This window comes from Malania oleifera, chromosome 6, assembly GCF_029873635.1.
Source record: "Malania oleifera isolate guangnan ecotype guangnan chromosome 6, ASM2987363v1, whole genome shotgun sequence".
NCBI lineage: Eukaryota > Viridiplantae > Streptophyta > Magnoliopsida > Santalales > Ximeniaceae > Malania > Malania oleifera.
Genome location: NC_080422.1, coordinates 8,833,705 through 8,851,817, shown reverse-complemented (window position 1 = coordinate 8,851,817; position 18,113 = coordinate 8,833,705). Strand labels below are relative to the sequence as shown.

Sequence of the window (18,113 nt, the reverse complement as noted above, 5' to 3'; positions counted from 1 at the left end):
AAAAACCATCTAAAGCCAACATGATGCATGAAACTATATGCTATTTTCTCATAAACAATTAGATTGAACAATGACACTTCACTCCTGATTTATTTTTGAAAGCTGAAAAACCACATTTATTTTCGAAACCTGAAAAACGACATTTAGTCATATCCAAACCCACACCCCACTCCCCCATGCTACTCCCAACCCTAACACTAATTAAAACTCACCATGCATACTCCAAATTAAGATAATACGAATTCTAATCATGGATCCCGAATCATCTTCTCAACTAATTAATCACCAACACTCATAAAGCTTGATGTCAATCTGCAGCCGGAAGTACACCTCCCCCTCAAACGAATCTGTGATGAGAGTAGCAATTCCCCGGGTCATGAAGAAGTCGCCGGTGCCCCCCACCACCGACAAATCCCTGCTTTTCACCAGGATGGGGTCGGCCCCCATGAGCTGCAGGGTCCCTCTGTGCTCCGTGCTGTTCAGCACAATCGTGAAGCCATACCACGCCGTGAAAGTGTCTTTGTTGTCGTACAGGTAGAACCCCTGCGCCATTCCCACCGGTTCCGCCCTCAGATCGTTGTTCTTCGTCAACGGATCGTTGAACACCACAATGTTCCCGAAATGGTTCTGCTTCGCCAGCGTCGTGAGGTTGCCGCCCTCTGGCGCCGCCACGATCGCCGAAGTCGCGTTCCCAGCGTTGGAGCCGTTGTACAGAATGTCGTGGATGTAGAAAGTCAAGTTATTGCATGGCTCCCGCTGCTGCTTTTCGCCCAAGAACTTGCCTTGGGAGGAGACTGAACACAGAGAAAGAAAGATGAAGAACAGAGCAAGGGTTGTGTTAATGTTGGAAGTATCTGTAGATCCCATTTTCAATTATCACAAGAAGAAGAAGGAGGAGGTGGAGGAGGAGAAGTGTGCATGTATTAGCTCTGTTCTCGCTTCTTATACAAGGAGAGGAGCCGTGTGGATTCAGCACGCATGGTTCATGGCAATTAAGGGCGGCCAATTAAAGAATTTTATTAGATTTGCAAGGGAGACAAATCGAGAGAAAGATTTATATGGTACAAAAGGGAGATTTATGAAAATAGAAAAAAGGTGCGGGGCATAATTTGTGGAAGAAAACTACGTAAATTTAATTTGTAGCCTCTACTTGGTTTATGTTTAACTTGGTCTTTAGGAGTTAAGTTGGTGATTTCTCAAAATATAATTGCACCAGTTACTGCAATTGGTTTTTTATTTTTATTTTTTTTTCTAATGAGTCAAAGAAATATATGATTTTGGAACATATATAAAACTGCAATTAGAAATGCGATTATTTTCTTACTCTTTTTTTATTTCAAAGGGATCAAAGAATAAATAAATATATCTGATAATTAAAATAACATATTTAAGTATTAGGTACACTACCCTTCATTGCATCTACTTAAGAATTTTTTAGGAAAAATTGAGACACCGATAAAAATTGCATATGCTTAATATATTGTAGGACTAATGAAAACATATTTAAAAAATAAATTTTTATTTGTTTTTCAATTATTTAAATAGAGATTTTTTTTTTTTAAAGGATTCAAAAATGCAAATAGTTTTGAAACATTGAATTGAAACTAAATGTTGAAACGTAGAATATAGTAATGTTGATGGATGATACAATATAACCCGTTTTAGAAAAAAGAAAAAGTATGTAATTTTGTTGAAATAACATAAAGTTTGATATATTATGGGTCCATGAACAAGAAAAATATTTTAAAAAAAGTAAAAAAAAAAATAGAAAAAAGAGGAGGGAGACAACACGTGAAAGTGTTTTAATGTTAAATCCATGATAATCGATTTGATGCGTAAATTTATTAGTCAATTTTATGTTTAACATAATTTAGAGCTTCCAACCTAACATTCTCACTCCTACTATGATACACAAATTATATATAGTTGTCAATAATAATAATAATAATAGTAGTAGTAGTAGTAGTAGTAGTAGTAGTAGTGTTATAACGTACCATTTATAAAGAAAAAAGAAAAAAAAAAAAACTTATAGGATCCACGATGCACGATACTTTGTCAATAAAAAAATGTGCAACAAATTAGATTATGAAATATACTCTTGCATGTTAATATTATGCAGACATTGTATATATATACATATAAATACTGAGTTTTAACTATAATATAAGAGAGGGAAAAATTCTTCATAAACCTTTGTCCCACATTGAAAGTACGAAAGAATTAGAATAATTTATATATATTTCACAACACTAGTTAAAATTGAAATTTGGTTGAGAATGTCGAGCCAAAATAATATATATATATATATATATATATTATACTATGTTTGAATTTTAGATTGTGATATAAGGGAGAAGGGAAAAGAGGATTAGAATTGATTTACTTATTGTATTTCATCTCACTGGTTAAAATTAAAATAGCAAGAAATTAAAATAGAAAGATGCATTCGTCCCAATATTTTCATTTGGAAAGATTGCACAATAGAATAACAATTTTTTTTTTTTAAAGAAGAAGGGCGGCACCTCTATTTATTTATTGATAAACCCTCACTTTTGGCGGAGAAATACCGTGGTTACAAGACAATCAATGGGAGAAACAAAAGACAACTTTAAAAACCCTCCCAAAAAACAACACCAACAACCAGCCAAAACAGGGGTACAAGTCCAAATAAAACAAAACAAAACAAAACAAGGACCTACAAAACAAACCTCACGCAACAAAACAAACAAAAGATAAACAATATAAAGTATAAACCAAAACCAATAGGAAATCAGCTAAACATACCTCATATACGTCGTACTCATCTTCTCCAGTTTATACAAATCATTGATAACTCTAGGGAGTTGACTCCATTGGTAAACAAACTATTCCTCCCCATCGCACCTTGTCGAGCCAAGACATTTGCCACTTTGTTCCCTTCTCTATACCAATGATTTATCAAAAAGTCTGCTCCCTCCAATAAACCAATAAGCTACTCCCAAAAATCTCATAAATACTACAACGAGCACTTACTAGATTTTATCCATTTTACTACTGTAGACACCCTATTTTTGCCCTAACCAAATAGAACAAAGGAGTCCCTTCTCATTATATTATTATTATTATTACCTTATTTTTATTATTATTATTTTCTTATAATTATTTGTATTATTTATTATTGTTCATTACTAGTATTATAATTAGTGTTACCTTACTATTATTTTGGGTATATTTTTTAATTTTTATTCATTTATTTATTTATTATTATAATTATTATTATTACTTTTTGTATTATTACTCTATTTTTATTATTATTATTATTATTATTATTATTATTATTATTATTATTTTACAGATAATATCTTTATTATTTTTTTTTCTTACCATAATTATTTATTATTATTTACTATTAATAGCAGTGTCGCGACGTCCCGGGAGCGCGTGTGCCCCGGGCGGCGAAATTAGAAATCATTTTAATATTTTCAGGAAAAATATGGTGTAGGAGTCGCCACTAACCTTTAGTGCGGTTAGAACACATGATTACTACCCCGTTAAGGGTAGAATCGGTCTACATTACCAGAGTTGGGGTCGGGAGTTCGGTTACGCGAGGGGAAGGTACGAGCACCCCCTACGCGCCCGTTCTCAAGAACGGTACCTAATTAATTTAAAATTATCCCTAAGTTAATCTAATAAATCTTTACATTACTCCTTTTTATGAATTTATAAATACATAGGAAAATAAATAAATATACACATATATTCCCTCAGAGCTTAGGGTACGTGATGCGCAAAGGCTAATACCCCTTGCAATTAAATCATAGGGATTAAAATCAAAATTATTTAAGAAAATACGCTCCCACATTTTAAAATTGTAAGTAAAAGTTTTATAGGAAAATATTAGTATGGGAGGTTTTAATAATAGATATAATAATTTAAACATAATAAATAAGTAAATAAAATAGTAATAAACTATAATATTAGGATACCAAAATACATACTAATCAACATATATAATAGAAGCTAAAATATCTAACATACCAATAATAGTAGAATATAAACAATAATATAGACTAAGATAATGAGCAAATATTAAAATACTACATGTGCGTTATAAACAAAAATACTTAAACATACCATAATACACATAATTACGATAATAATAATAATAAATATCCACAAATAATATAATACGTAATAGATTACTATAATACTATATATACTAAACATACCATATAATAGCATGATACCAAAAAATATTACCTAAAATATTAAACTTACCATAATAATTAATACCTTGTATATTAACATACTAAAAATATAATAATAATATATAATATTACCTAAAATGTTATATTACTAAATGTACACGGTCACCTAAAATACTAAATTAAATGTATAATGCTACTTACAATTCTAAGTTGCTAAATATAAATATCATTTATTCAAATAAATATTATAGCATGAAAAATTCCACAACAATGTTATGAACACGACAAAATGATAATACAATCGTATACAAGAAATAAATAAATAATAAACAATAATGAACATCAATATATACGCAATAGCAATATAAAGTAAATTAAATAAAACACTACTCAAAACCCTAATAACGTGAAATAGCCAAAACCCTAAAATAAAACAATAACCCAAAACCCTAAATGGTCGTATTATGAAAATAATGTAAATAATCAAGAATCCTAGATGTGCATAAATATTACAATCATAAATAATAAACAAAATCCCTAAATACCGTATGAACAATAAATATGACAAATATCCTAAATACATCAAAAAGCCTAAATAATGTCTACACAATAAAACATAAAAAATAAGTATATTACAATGATTACAAAAAAAAAAAAAAAAGAACCCCAAACATTAGATATTAGAACAAATAAAACAATAATAATACAATATATATACAAAATAACATTAAGAAGAAAAATATATATATATAAACCAATTACAAAAACATCACACGTGCATGTGTGTGTTTGTGTGTGTGTGGACAAGTTGTCCAAGAGATGAAACTCAAAGAAATTAATTAAATCAGTAAATATTAACAAGGGAGAGTTAGAAACAACCAAGTAAGGTTTCAGATTGATCAGATAAGAAATCGCCGCTCGATTGGCTTCATCTAGTTGAATGCGCATACACCGACGATTCCACTGCTGCGGCGGTGAGACAGCTGTGTAATAAATTAAAATGAAATTGTAAAACTAAAAATAATAATCTGAATGGTGAGAATTAAGATAAAAGGGTCAGAAACAACCTGGTAAAATTTCGTATTGATCGGATAAGAAATCGCCGCTCGATTGCCTTCGTCTAGTTAAATGCGCAGACGCCGATGACTCCACTGCTGCGGCGGTGATACGACTTTGCAAGAAATTAACACAAAGGGAGAAAACTCAAAAGACAAATCTGAACGGTGAAAATTAAGAAGAAAGGGTTAGAAACGACCTCGTAAGGTTTCACATTGATCGGATAAGAAATCGCTGCTCGATTGGCTTTGTCTAGTTGAATGCGCAGATGCCGATGACTCCACTGCTGCGGCGGTGATACGGCTGTGCAAGAAATTAACACGAAGGGAGAAAACTCAAAAAAAAAAAAATCTGAATGGTGAAAATTAATAAGAAAGGGTTAGAAACGACCTTGTAAAATTTCGCATTGATCGGATAAGAAATCGCTGCTTGATTGGCTTCGTCCAGTTCGATGCGCAGACGCTAATGACTCCACTGCTGCGGCGATAATACGGCTGTGCAAGACGTTAACACAAAGGGAGAAAACTCAAAAGAAGAATCTGAACGGTGAAAATTAAGATGAAAGGGTTAGGAAACACCTCATAAAGTTTCGCATTAATCGGATAAGAAATCGTTGCTCGATTGGTTTCATCTAGTTGACTGCGCAAACGCCAACGACTCCATTGCCGCCGCACAAGACTGCAAGGTAAGATTTTTCTTTCTTTGGTCTGTGCCTCCTCCTTTGGCTTGGCTATGGCCCCCTTATATAAAAAAATTCTGTAAACCCTAAAAAAAACTTCCTTTTTGTTTTTATTTTTCTTTTTCTTTTTTTTTTTTTTTTTTGCTTTTACTATTATGGTAATAATGAAAATAGTAATAGTAATAATAATTATTATAATAATAATAATAAAATCAATAAGGTAATAATAATAATAATAATAATAATAAATAATTGTAGTAAAAGTAAAAATAATAAAGATACTATCAATAAAATAATAATAATAAGACTAGTAATAATAATAATACTAATAGTAATAGTAAAAATGACAATAATAAAATAATAATAATAATAATTATAGCAAAAAATAAAAATAAAAATAAAAATGAAGTAATAATAACAATGTAAATAATAATAATAATAATAATAATCATATCGGGCCTGGGTAAAAATGGGGTGTCTACAGCTGCCCCTCTTTGTAGGCTTCGTCGCTTCAAAGTAAAAGTAGGAATTCTCCTACGTTATTTGTAGCAACAAGCCTGCAAAGATAAAAGACACTGATTTTGGACTAGGCCCAATGTAACAAAAGAGACCAAAATGATTTGTGAAAACCGATTTGCATGTATGCTTGAGAGTCCATGAGAATGACTTGCGTCGAGTGTAGGAACCCGAGCTATAGTTCAAGGACGGGGATTTGCACCGGGGGTAGGAACCCGAGCTATAGTTCATGAAGGGTCAATAAGGTGGGACCGTGGATGGTCAATAAGGTGGGACTGCGAATGGTCAATAAGAGTGGGACTGCAAAGGGTCAATAAAGTGGGACTGTGAAGGGTCAATAAGATGGAACCGCGATGGGTCAATAAGAATGGGACTGCAAAGGGTCAATAAAGTGGGACTATAAAGGGTCAATAAGATGGAACCGCGATGGGTCGATAAGAATGGGACCACGATAGGTCAATAAGGTGGGACCGCGAAGGGTCAATAAGGTGGGACCACGATAGGTCAATAAGAATGGGACCGTGATAGGTCAATAAGGTGGGACCGCGAAGGGTCAATAAGGTGGGACCGCGAAGGGTCAATAAGAGTGGAACCGCAAAGGGTTAATAAGGTGGGACCGCAATGGGTCAATAAGGTGGGACTGCGATGGGTCAATAAGAATGAGACCGTGATCGGTCAATAAGGTGGGACCGCGAAGGGTCAATAAGGTGGGACCGCGATGGGTCAATAAGAATGGGACCGTGATAGGTCAATAAGGTGGTACCGCGAAGGGTCAATAAGGTGGGACCGCGATGGGTCAATAAGAATGGGACCGTGATAGGTCAATAAGGTGGGACCGCGAAGGGTCAATAAGGTGGGACCGCGATGGGTCAATAAGAATGGGACCGTGATAGGTCAATAAGGTGAGACTGCGAAGGGTCAATAAGGTGGGACCGCGAAGGGTCAATAAGAGTGGGACCGAAAAGGGTTAATAAGGTGAGACCGCGATGGGTCAATAAGGTGGGAACACGATGATCCAGCCATAGGACACAATGATGGCTTGCTTCGAATGTAAGAATCCGAGCCGTAGGGACACGATGATCTAGCCATGGGACACAATGATGGCTTGCTTCGAATGTAAGAATCCGAGCCGTAGGGACACGATGATCCAGCCATGGGGCACAATGATGGCTTGCTTCGAATGTAAGAATCCGAGCCGTAGGGACACGATGATCTAGCCATGGGACACAATGATGGCTTGCTTCGAATGTAAGAATCCGAGCCGTAGGGACACGATGATCCAGCCATGGGACACGATGATGGCTTGCTTCGAATGTAAGAATCCGAGCCTTAGGGACACGATGATCCAGCCATGGGACACAATGATGGCTTGCTTCGAATGTAAGAATCCGAGCCGTAGGGACACGATGATCCAGCCATGGGACACAATGATGGCTTGCTTCGAATGTAAGAATCCGAGCCGTAGGGACACGATGATCCAGCCATGGGACACAATGATGGCTTGCTTCGAATATAAGAATCCGAGCCGTAGGGACACGATGATCCAGCCATGGGACACAATGATGGCTTGCTTCGAATGTAAGAATCCGAGCCGTAGGGACACGATGATCCAGCCATGAGACACAATGATGGCTTGCTTCGAATGTAAGAATCCGAGCCGTAGGGACACGATGATCCAGCCACCTCAATCCAGTAACAAGATGTGAAAGCAAAATTTGGAAAGTTGTTACTCTATTTGGAAAATGCACTTGGGGTAAAGTCTAAATCTCAATGAATGAATCCCCTATCTTTGGGATTTGTTGCCCCAGTTCAAAATAAATCAACGTGTGTCTGGGGTCAACTTGCCCTAGTTTTCCAAGTAAATCAATGTGTGCTTGGGGTCAGTTACCCCAATACAACTGAAATCTCTCCATCCAAGATGTCAAATAATCATTTGAAAGCTCAAGACAAGTGTGAAGGGTGCTCTATTGCTGCTTGTGATGCTAGAATGCAATGATATGCTGCTATATGTATGCATGTTGCTAACTGGTGATTTTTATTTTTTATTTTTGTGATGCTAAAATATAAAATGCATAAGATGTATGGTAATGCGTGAAATGCATGACAATGCATGAGATGCATAGTAATACATGAAATGCATGGCAATGCATGAGATGTGTGGTAATGTGTGCATGACATGCAAGGCGATGCATAAGATGTATGGTAATGCATAAGATGTATGGCAATGTGTGAAATGCATGGAAATGCATAAGATGTATGGTAATACATGAAATGCATGCAATGCATGACGATGCATAAGATGTATGGTAATGCTTGAAATACATGACAATGCATGAAATGTACGGTAGTACATGAAATGTAGGTACTGCATGTAATGGATGATAATGCATGAAATGTAGATAATGCATGAAATGCATGACAATGTATGAGATGAATGGTAGTGCATGGAATGCATGGCAATATGTGAAATCTAGGTAATGCATGAAATGTATGACAATGTATGAAATTTGGGGTAATGCATGATAATGCATGAATCTTTTCTCCCAATGCACTCATGATCAATGTCCTCATCTTTGGTCTCTACATGAGGTTCGCCACATTTGAATGGATTTGTAACCGATCTTAGCTTAATCTTCTTTATTCATCCGGTCATGGAAGTGATTGACTCAGCTCAAATGAAAATCATAAAATCTGCCCCAGTTGAATGGAACTACAGATGATCTTGACTCTGATTTCCTATTCCAATCCGATAAGAAAGTTCTTGAATGGGACCTACTGAGACTCAACTCGGAATTTGCCCCAGTTAAATTCATCTGTCACCGATCTTGAATCTATTGTTGGATTCCTTTTGAACTTGGCATAACATTTGCCCCAGTTTGACTGCTCTTTCTCCACAAGGATCTTCTTTATAGAAATTTCTGGTGATTCTGAAACTCTTTGACTATCCATCCCATTGGAATGATTATGCAATTATGACATCAACTTGGGAAATCAAAAGGTCAACCACCCAAAAAGATGTTTTACCATGTCCCAATGTTATTACAAGAAAAATTTATACCAGTATTCAAAAGCCATATGATATTGATGTTTAATTTACCAAACTGAATGGCTGATCTTTTCTTCGACTATCCCAACTTTATCGATGGCCACCTCTCTTCTTTTGTTTCATCATACTGTGAAACCATTAGAAATTTCACCTATTTAAACGTTGTCTTTAGTTTAGTCAACTTCAACTCATGTTTTGATCTCAAGATGGTCTTTAAGACTCGGGACGAAACGTAGGCTAAGGGATACAGGTTTTCAGAATAAAAGGGAAACTAAGGCTAAAAAATATCACCCTAAATAATGTTTTACGCCCCCAGTTCAAGTTGAGACGTTTTGCAAGATGTTGACCGAACTTGTTATTCAAACAAGCTGCCTACGTACCTTTTCAGGATCAGGTCATTACGTAGTTCAGACTCGTCATTGAGTCTGACAAATCATTAGAGACAACAATGTATACCAATCTGGTCAGGACTTCATTTGGACCGTAATGTAGGCTGGGGGTTATAGGTTAAAGAAAGAAAGAGTTAAATAGGGCTCAAAATCATCATTTTCATCAAGGGTAATTTGGTCAAGGATCACATGCGTAGTATGTCCCTTATTTTCTTTCTCTTTTCTTCTTTCTCTTTCCATTTTCTTTTATTGCTCCCTTTTGTTTTTCTCTTTCATGAAGGGATTTTTTCATTTTTGTTTGAACTTCATTTGGGACTAATCCTTTAAAATTGCCCCAGTGTAGGGTGTGATCCTTTGACGGGTTAATTAATAAATGAATTTTTCAGGCTCAAAAGGGCTTGCAAGAGATTTCTTCTTTGAATTTCTTTTGGATAGCAGAAAAATGGCCTGCCATCATTTCGATAGCCCATTGTTGTCTCATATGACTTGCCAAACGCTAGGAGACCCAACCCAGGTTAACTTTTTGGTGAACTGACTTTTAAGAAAAGGCTAGTTTAACAATCAAGCTTAACTTGGTTAGCAATTGGTAAATCAATATTTGGCTCTTTTTAGGAATAACTGGTCGGCCAAAGATGGCCATCTGTCATTTGATCAAAACATGAATAATGAATTGACTTGAAACTCTTAGCACTACATATATTTTTCTGAATTCCTTCGAGAACATCTGTCTTCATAGGGTGAGGAAAATTGTTTTATCTTCTTCTGATTCCACCTCCCGTGTTTGGTTTTCAAAATTAACATCACTTTCTGGCTTATGAATATTGGTATTATTATTTTCCTTATCTTTACACGAAACATCAGCAAACAAACTCTTGGTCAATTGAACTCAGGACACAAGTGATATGAAAAGAATGCATAATTCAATTTATTGATGAAAGGAAAATTGTCCGAGACAATAGTGTCGACAGACTTCTAGAAGATAGGGAATTAAATTGACATCATCACATGAAACAAACTAGATAATCAAAAACTTGCCCCTTGTGTACTTTTGCTCCCTTTGGGCTCCTTACGAGAACTCTAGGATCCATAACTTGACTGATTCTTTTGCCTGACCTCGGCTCCTACAACATATTAACCATTTCTTTCCCCGTGATTGGGTAGGGGATCACTCTGGATTCCTAGCTGCTTATCATCGAAGACCAACCAACCGGCATCCCTCAACGACTGTACCTTGTGTTTAAATGTCCAACAGCGGTCAACGGTGTGACCTGGAGAATTGGAGTGATACGCGCACTTAGTGTCCGGGTCATACCATTGTGGTAAAGGGTGTCGTACGGCTACTCCAGGGATTGTTGAAATAAGCCTTCTTTCGAGCAATTGGGGGAGCAATTCCGAATAGGACATGGGAATTGGTTGCACCCTATTAGGACCATATCTCTGTGTTTGAACATTTTTCTGTGTGAGCGTAGGCCCATAGGGAACAGACTGAGACCCTGTGCCTACATTCCCTATTTGATTAACAATATTTCTTCTAAACCCTTGGTTATGACCTCTTTGGTATAGTCGCCCTTGAATCATACGAGTTTCATCATCCTTCTTCCTATATGCCCATTTCTTGTCTGAACTAGTTTCTTCGCCACTACTTCTGGCTTTTCCGACTTTGATGGCTGTTTCGATTCTTTCTCCGCTAGAAACAATGTCCATGAAGTCATGGGGGGTTGCCCCTAAGAGATGCCCAAAGTAGGGATCTTTCAATGTATTCACGAATAGGGAGATAGCCTCCCTATCTTCCACCGGAGGGTTCACTTGGATGGACATGTCCCTCCATCTATATGCATATTCTCTGAATGTTTCATTAGGTTTCATTTGCATGCTTTGCAGGGTCATACGATCAAGTGCCATCTCTATCACATGGCGGTACTGAGCTATAAATGAATTTGCCAGATCTTTCCAAGTACGGATTCGAACTCGATCCTGCTGAATGTACCATCTAATAGCTGCTCCAGTCAAACTATCTTGAAAGCAATGCATCATCAACCTTTCATCATCAGTATGTGCAGCCATTTTTTGGCAATACAGGCGTAGGTGGGTCTGAGGACAGTGGGTCCCATCAAATTTTTCAAAATCTAGTATTTTGAATTTCGGTGGCAGGGTGACCTTTGGCACGAGGCACAGGTCATTGGGATCTACAGAGTCGAATGTATTGGATCCCTCAATAGCTTTCAGGCGTTCCTCTAGTACATCGTATCGACTTTCAGTTTCAGATCTGTTCATCCCCAGATCAGAAGCTACTAATGGGGGAGTCCCTACCACTGGGAACCCTTGTGCTGGCATAGCAGGGATGAAAGGAGGCATATTTGGCGGTGGACCCCCTATGACGCCAGGTGGCGAAATTGATGTTTGTCCATGATCTGGGGTGAACCCAGGGGGATGAGCGGGGTCCACTTCGGGATCAACATGTACTGCCTTTCCCTTATTCATCAGTAACTCAAGAACCTTACTTATCTTGTCATTTATCTCTTCTTGTCCTTGTTCTAGACCCAGGACTCTACCTTCCAATTGTTCACTCATTTCTTTTGCCCTTCTCCTGGTATTGTATTGATGCGTGACAGTCCCAATGTTGCTTACTCAGAAAAATTCTGTGGCTAGGCACTGCAAACCAAAACTTTCCCTTTTTAGCATCGTGAATGCATGATTATGTAAGGCATGAATGTGTGAGTATCTAATGCATGACCATGAGATGTAATAAATGTTGGTGCATGGATGTAACTAGTGCAATTACACATATAAATAGAGATATGAACATGCATGTGACCTATCGTGCATGATTACGCGTGAAATTACGCATGAATATATGGATGCAATGTAACCTAACTAACTACTTTGTCAGCATTCTAGGAAAAGTCCCACTAATGAGAGATTTCAAGACAATCATTGATGGGCCACAATTTAAATTCAATTCTTTCCTCAATCGGTTCATGTATCTCAGATTCTATGAAGGGTCAAATTATGATCTGAGGTTGGGGTTGACCCAGGTTGGTCAACCCGTTGGATTGTTCAGTGCGGACTTGTGGACTTTAGTGTGCACTTGGGCCTCAAGCATTTTAAAATATGGGCTTCAATATACTTCATGATGGGATCAGGCCCTAATTTTAAAAGGATTTGGGCTTGGATTGTTTAGAAAATATGGGCCCGAATTTTTAGGGTAATAAGGCCGAAACCCATTTATGGAAATCTGGATTTGACCCATTTTGAAAATCAGGCCTGGACCGAGTTTTTACTTAGGAAAAGGTTGGGCCTATACTTGTTATTTCTCAAAAAATTGGGCCCTAATTACTTGAAAAGGGTTGGGCCAACCCATATTTTAAAATGCTTGGGCCAAGTGCTTCATTTTTTGAAAGGATGGGCCATGGTCTCATTATTGGGCTTTTCCAGAATACTGGCTAAGTAGTATGTATGGATGTCAAATGTATGATATAATACAAAGTATCTCTTAACTTATATACAACACACTATACATGGAGAAGGATGTGGCTCCTGTCCCAACCCAGGGTAGGTACACCTATTTATAGGGTTTCTTCATGGCTCTATCCTAATTAAGGGAAAACTATGGACAATTACGTGTGGGTAGGATTTAATCCCTATTGACAAAAAGGTCCCCAATTTGAAATTTCATCCTCCCCCATAGGGGTCCGGGCAAAACTCGCATTGAGCGGGGTGGTTCGCGGGTCCCATCAAGCTTAAGCTACGAAGGGACAAACGCTATTACACCCCTATCTAATCTTAGCAGGTAAAGCTCGGGTATAGAGCGTGAGAGTGTGTGAATTCAAACTTTAACCTAATCCCGCTATCCCCACATTTATTCACATGCTATAAAGAATATGGAAGCAAGATATCTACCATTAATGTATTTATTCACAAGATATGGAAACATATTATCTGCCATTAACATGTTGATTCTAAAAATTTGGAAACAAAAAATAAGGAAACAAAATATTTATGATTAGTATACAAAATATCTGTAATTAATATGCTTATTCACAATATCTACAATTAATATGCTTATTCAGAATATTTAGAAACAAAATATTTACAATCAATATTCACAAAATTAGGAAACAAAATATTTTTAATTAAGTAAGGTTATTTGTAAATTATGGAAGCAAAATATTTACAATTAATCAAGGTTATTTACGAATTACTATATTTACAAAACAAGGAGTAATTAAAAGATTTATTAAATTTAAACTTGGGACAATTTTCAATTAATTAATGGCTCGACTCTCTAAGTCCCCAGCGGAGTCGCCAAGCTGTCGCGACGTCCCGGGAGCGCGTGTGCCCCGGGCGGCGAAATTAGAAATCATTTTAATATTTTCAGGAAAAATATGGTGTAGGAGTCGCCACTAACCTTTAGTGCGGTTTAAACACATGATTACTACCCCGTTAGGGGTAGAATCGGTCTACATTACCAGAGTTGGGGTCGGGAGTTCGGTTACGCGAGGGGAAGGTACGAGCACCCCCTACGCGCCCGTTCTCAAGAACGGTACCTAATTAATTTAAAATTATCCCTAAGTTAATCTAATAAATCTTTACATTACTCCTTTTTATGAATTTATAAATACATAGGAAAATAAATAAATATACACATATATTCCCTCAGAGCTTAGGGTACGTGATGCGCAAAGGCTAATACCCCTTGCAATTAAATCATAGGGATTAAAATCAAAATTATTTAAGAAAATACGCTCCCACATTTTAAAATTGTAAGTAAAAGTTTTATAGGAAAATATTAGTATGGGAGGTTTTAATAATAGATATAATAATTTAAACATAATAAATAAGTAAATAAAATAGTAATAAACTATAATATTAGGATACCAAAATACATACTAATCAACATATATAATAGAAGCTAAAATATCTAACATACCAATAATAGTAGAATATAAACAATAATATAGACTAAGATAATGAGCAAATATTAAAATACTACATGTGCGTTATAACAAAAATACTTAAACATACCATAATACACATAATTACGATAATAATAATAATAAATATCCACAAATAATATAATACGTAATAGATTACTATAATACTATATATACTAAACATACCATATAATAGCATGATACCAAAAATATTACCTAAAATATTAAACTTACCATAATAATTAATACCTTGTATATTAACATACTAAAAATATAATAATAATATATAATATTACCTAAAATGTTATATTACTAAATGTACACGGTCACCTAAAATACTAAATTAAATGTATAATGCTACTTACAATTCTAAGTTGCTAAATATAAATATCATTTATTCAAATAAATATTATAGCATTAAAAATTCCACAACAATGTTATGAACACGACAAAATGATAATACAATCGTATACAAGAAATAAATAAATAATAAACAATAATGAACATCAATATATACGCAATAGCAATATAAAGTAAATTAAATAAAACACTACTCAAAACCCTAATAACGTGAAATAGCCAAAACCCCTAAAATAAACAAATAACCCAAAACCCTAATGGTCGTATTATGAAAATAATGTAAATAATCAAGAATCCTAGATGTGCATAAATATTACAATCATAAATAATAAACAAAATCCCTAAATACCGTATGAACAATAAATATGACAAATATCCTAAATACATCAAAAAGCCTAAATAATGTCTACACAATAAAAAATAAAAAATAAGTATATTACAATGATTACAAAAAAAAAAAAAAAAAGAACCCCAAACATTAGATATTAGAACAAATAAAACAATAATAATACAATATATATACAAAATAACATTAAGAAGAAAAATTATTATATAATAAACAATACCAAAAACATCACACGTGGCATTATGTGTGTTGGTGTGTGTGTGGACAAGTTGTCCAAGAGATGAAACTCAAAGAAATTAATAAAATCAGTAAATATTACAAGGGAGAGTTAGAAACAACCAAGTAAGGTTTCAGATTCATAAGATAGAATCGCCGCTCGATTGGCTTCATCTAGTTGAAATGCGCATAACACCGACGATTTTCCACTGCTGCGGCGGTTTGAGACAGCTGGTGTGTAATAAATTAAAATGAAATTGTAAAACTAAAAATAATAATCTGAATGGTGAGAATTAAGAAAAAGGGTCAGAAACAAACCTGGGGTTAAAATTTCTATTGATCGGATAAGAAATCGCCGCTAGCGATTTGCCTTCGTCTAGTTAAATGGCAGACGCCGATGACTCACACTGCTGCGGCGGTGATGTGAAACGACTTTGCAATGAAATTAACACAAAGGGAGGGAAAACTCAAAAGACAAATCTGAACGGTGAAAATTAAAGAAAGGGTTTAGAAAACGACCTCGTAAGGTTTCACATTGATCGGATAAGAATCGCTGCTCGATTGGCTTTGTCTAGTTGAATGCGCAGATGCCGATGACTCCAAGGCTGCGGCGGGTTGTTTGGGGATGGCGGTGGATTGCGGTGATAGGATGTGCAGAAATTAACACGAAAGGGAGGAAGAAAAGGAAAACTCCAAAAAAAAAAAAAAATCTGAATGGTGAAGAAAATAATAAGAAAGGTTAGAAACGACCTTGTAAAATTTCGCATGATCGGAATATAAGAAATCGCGAATCCTGATTGGCTTCGTCCAGTTCGATGCGCAGACGCAATGACTCCACTGCGCTGCGGCGATAATACGGCTGTGCAAGGACGTTAACACAAGGGAGAAAGGAGAAAACTCCAAAAGAAGAATCTGAACGGTGAAAATAAGATGAAGGGTTAGGAAACACCCCTCATAAAGTTTGATTAATCGGATAAGAAAATCGTTGCTCGATTGGTTTCATCTAGTGACTGCGCAAACGCCAACGAATCCATTGCCGCCGCACAAGACTGCAAGGTAAGATTTTTCTTTCTTTGGTCTGTGCCTCCTCCTTTGGCTTGTGGGCTATGGCCCACCCCTTATATAAAAAATCTGTTGTAAACCCTAAAAAAAACTCCTTTTGTTTTTTTTTTTCGTTTCTTTGTTATTTTTTTTTTGCTTTGATCTAGTTATGGGGTAAGAATAATGAAAAAATAGTAATAGTAATATATTATTATAATAATAAGACTAAAATCAATAAGGGATAATAATAATAATAATAATAAATAATGGAGTAAAAGTAAAAATAATAAGATACTATCAATAAAAAGTAATATATATAAGACTAGTAATAATAATACACTAATCGTAATAGTACAATGACAATAATAAAATAATAATAATAATAAATATAGCAAAAAATAAAAATAAAAAATAAAAATGAAGTAATAATAACAATTGAAATAATAATAATAATAATAATATAATCATATCGGGCCTGGGTAAAAATGGTTTGGCTACAAGTGTAATATCTTATTATATTATTATCTTATGGATATTATATTATATGATAATGATATTTTTTTATATTATTTCCTTTTTCATTATACCATAAGAATAAAAAGAATAAAAAAAAAAAAGAAAAAAGAAAATAAAATCAAAAAAGGAAATTCTGTCTAGGGTTTTCAAAAAAATTCTTTTAGAAGAGGAGAGCCAAGCAACATAGGGCACATCGGCCGCAGCAGAGCAAGACCAAAAAAAAAGCATTCTTCTTCTCCTCCTCTTCGTTCTTCTTTGTTCTGTTTGCTTCGTGCTTCACTCATCCCCATTAGCCCCTCCTCCATATCATTCTCCAGTGCGGCCACACCAGGACACTGCAACCCCCAGCCATACGGCCATCACACAGTCATCCTCCAGGGTCCTCGCACTCAAACTGGCCACCACAGCCGAGATTCCCTCGGCAACTGGGCCCATCGCTACCAACACTCCAGGACCCGAATACCGCGCGGCCAGCCTTCTCCCGGTCATCCTTGGCCAAGGGAACTGCAACCGCACACACCTCTACAACTCCGGCCAGGCACCACAGCCGAGCCAAGCTCCACGGCCAGCACAGCAGAACTTTGCAGAGCACCCAAACTCTCGGCCAACTTCTCCAAGTCCCAGCGACACCTACACCAGCCCTAGGCCGCAGAAATCCCACAGTGAGTCCCGGCCACTTATGTGTGCACAAGCACACACACAAAGCACACACAACAGCAACCCCACACCACAGCACACACAGAAGAAACGCACACACACAGCACACACACGCACACAAACACAGCACACACAATGTCACACACATGAATTGTTTTATATTTATGTTA

The 18,113-nt window shown here is 36.0% G+C and overlaps 1 protein-coding gene across 1 annotated transcript; it reads right to left on the bottom strand.

Moving 5' to 3' along the window:
• Positions 1-282: 282 nt before the first annotated feature.
• On the bottom strand, positions 283-867 carry LOC131158455 (disease resistance response protein 206-like). Its single transcript, XM_058113325.1, has one exon. The coding sequence runs from the start codon at positions 865-867 to the stop codon at positions 283-285; it is 585 nt and encodes a 194-aa protein (XP_057969308.1).
• Positions 868-18,113: the final 17,246 nt, after the last annotated feature.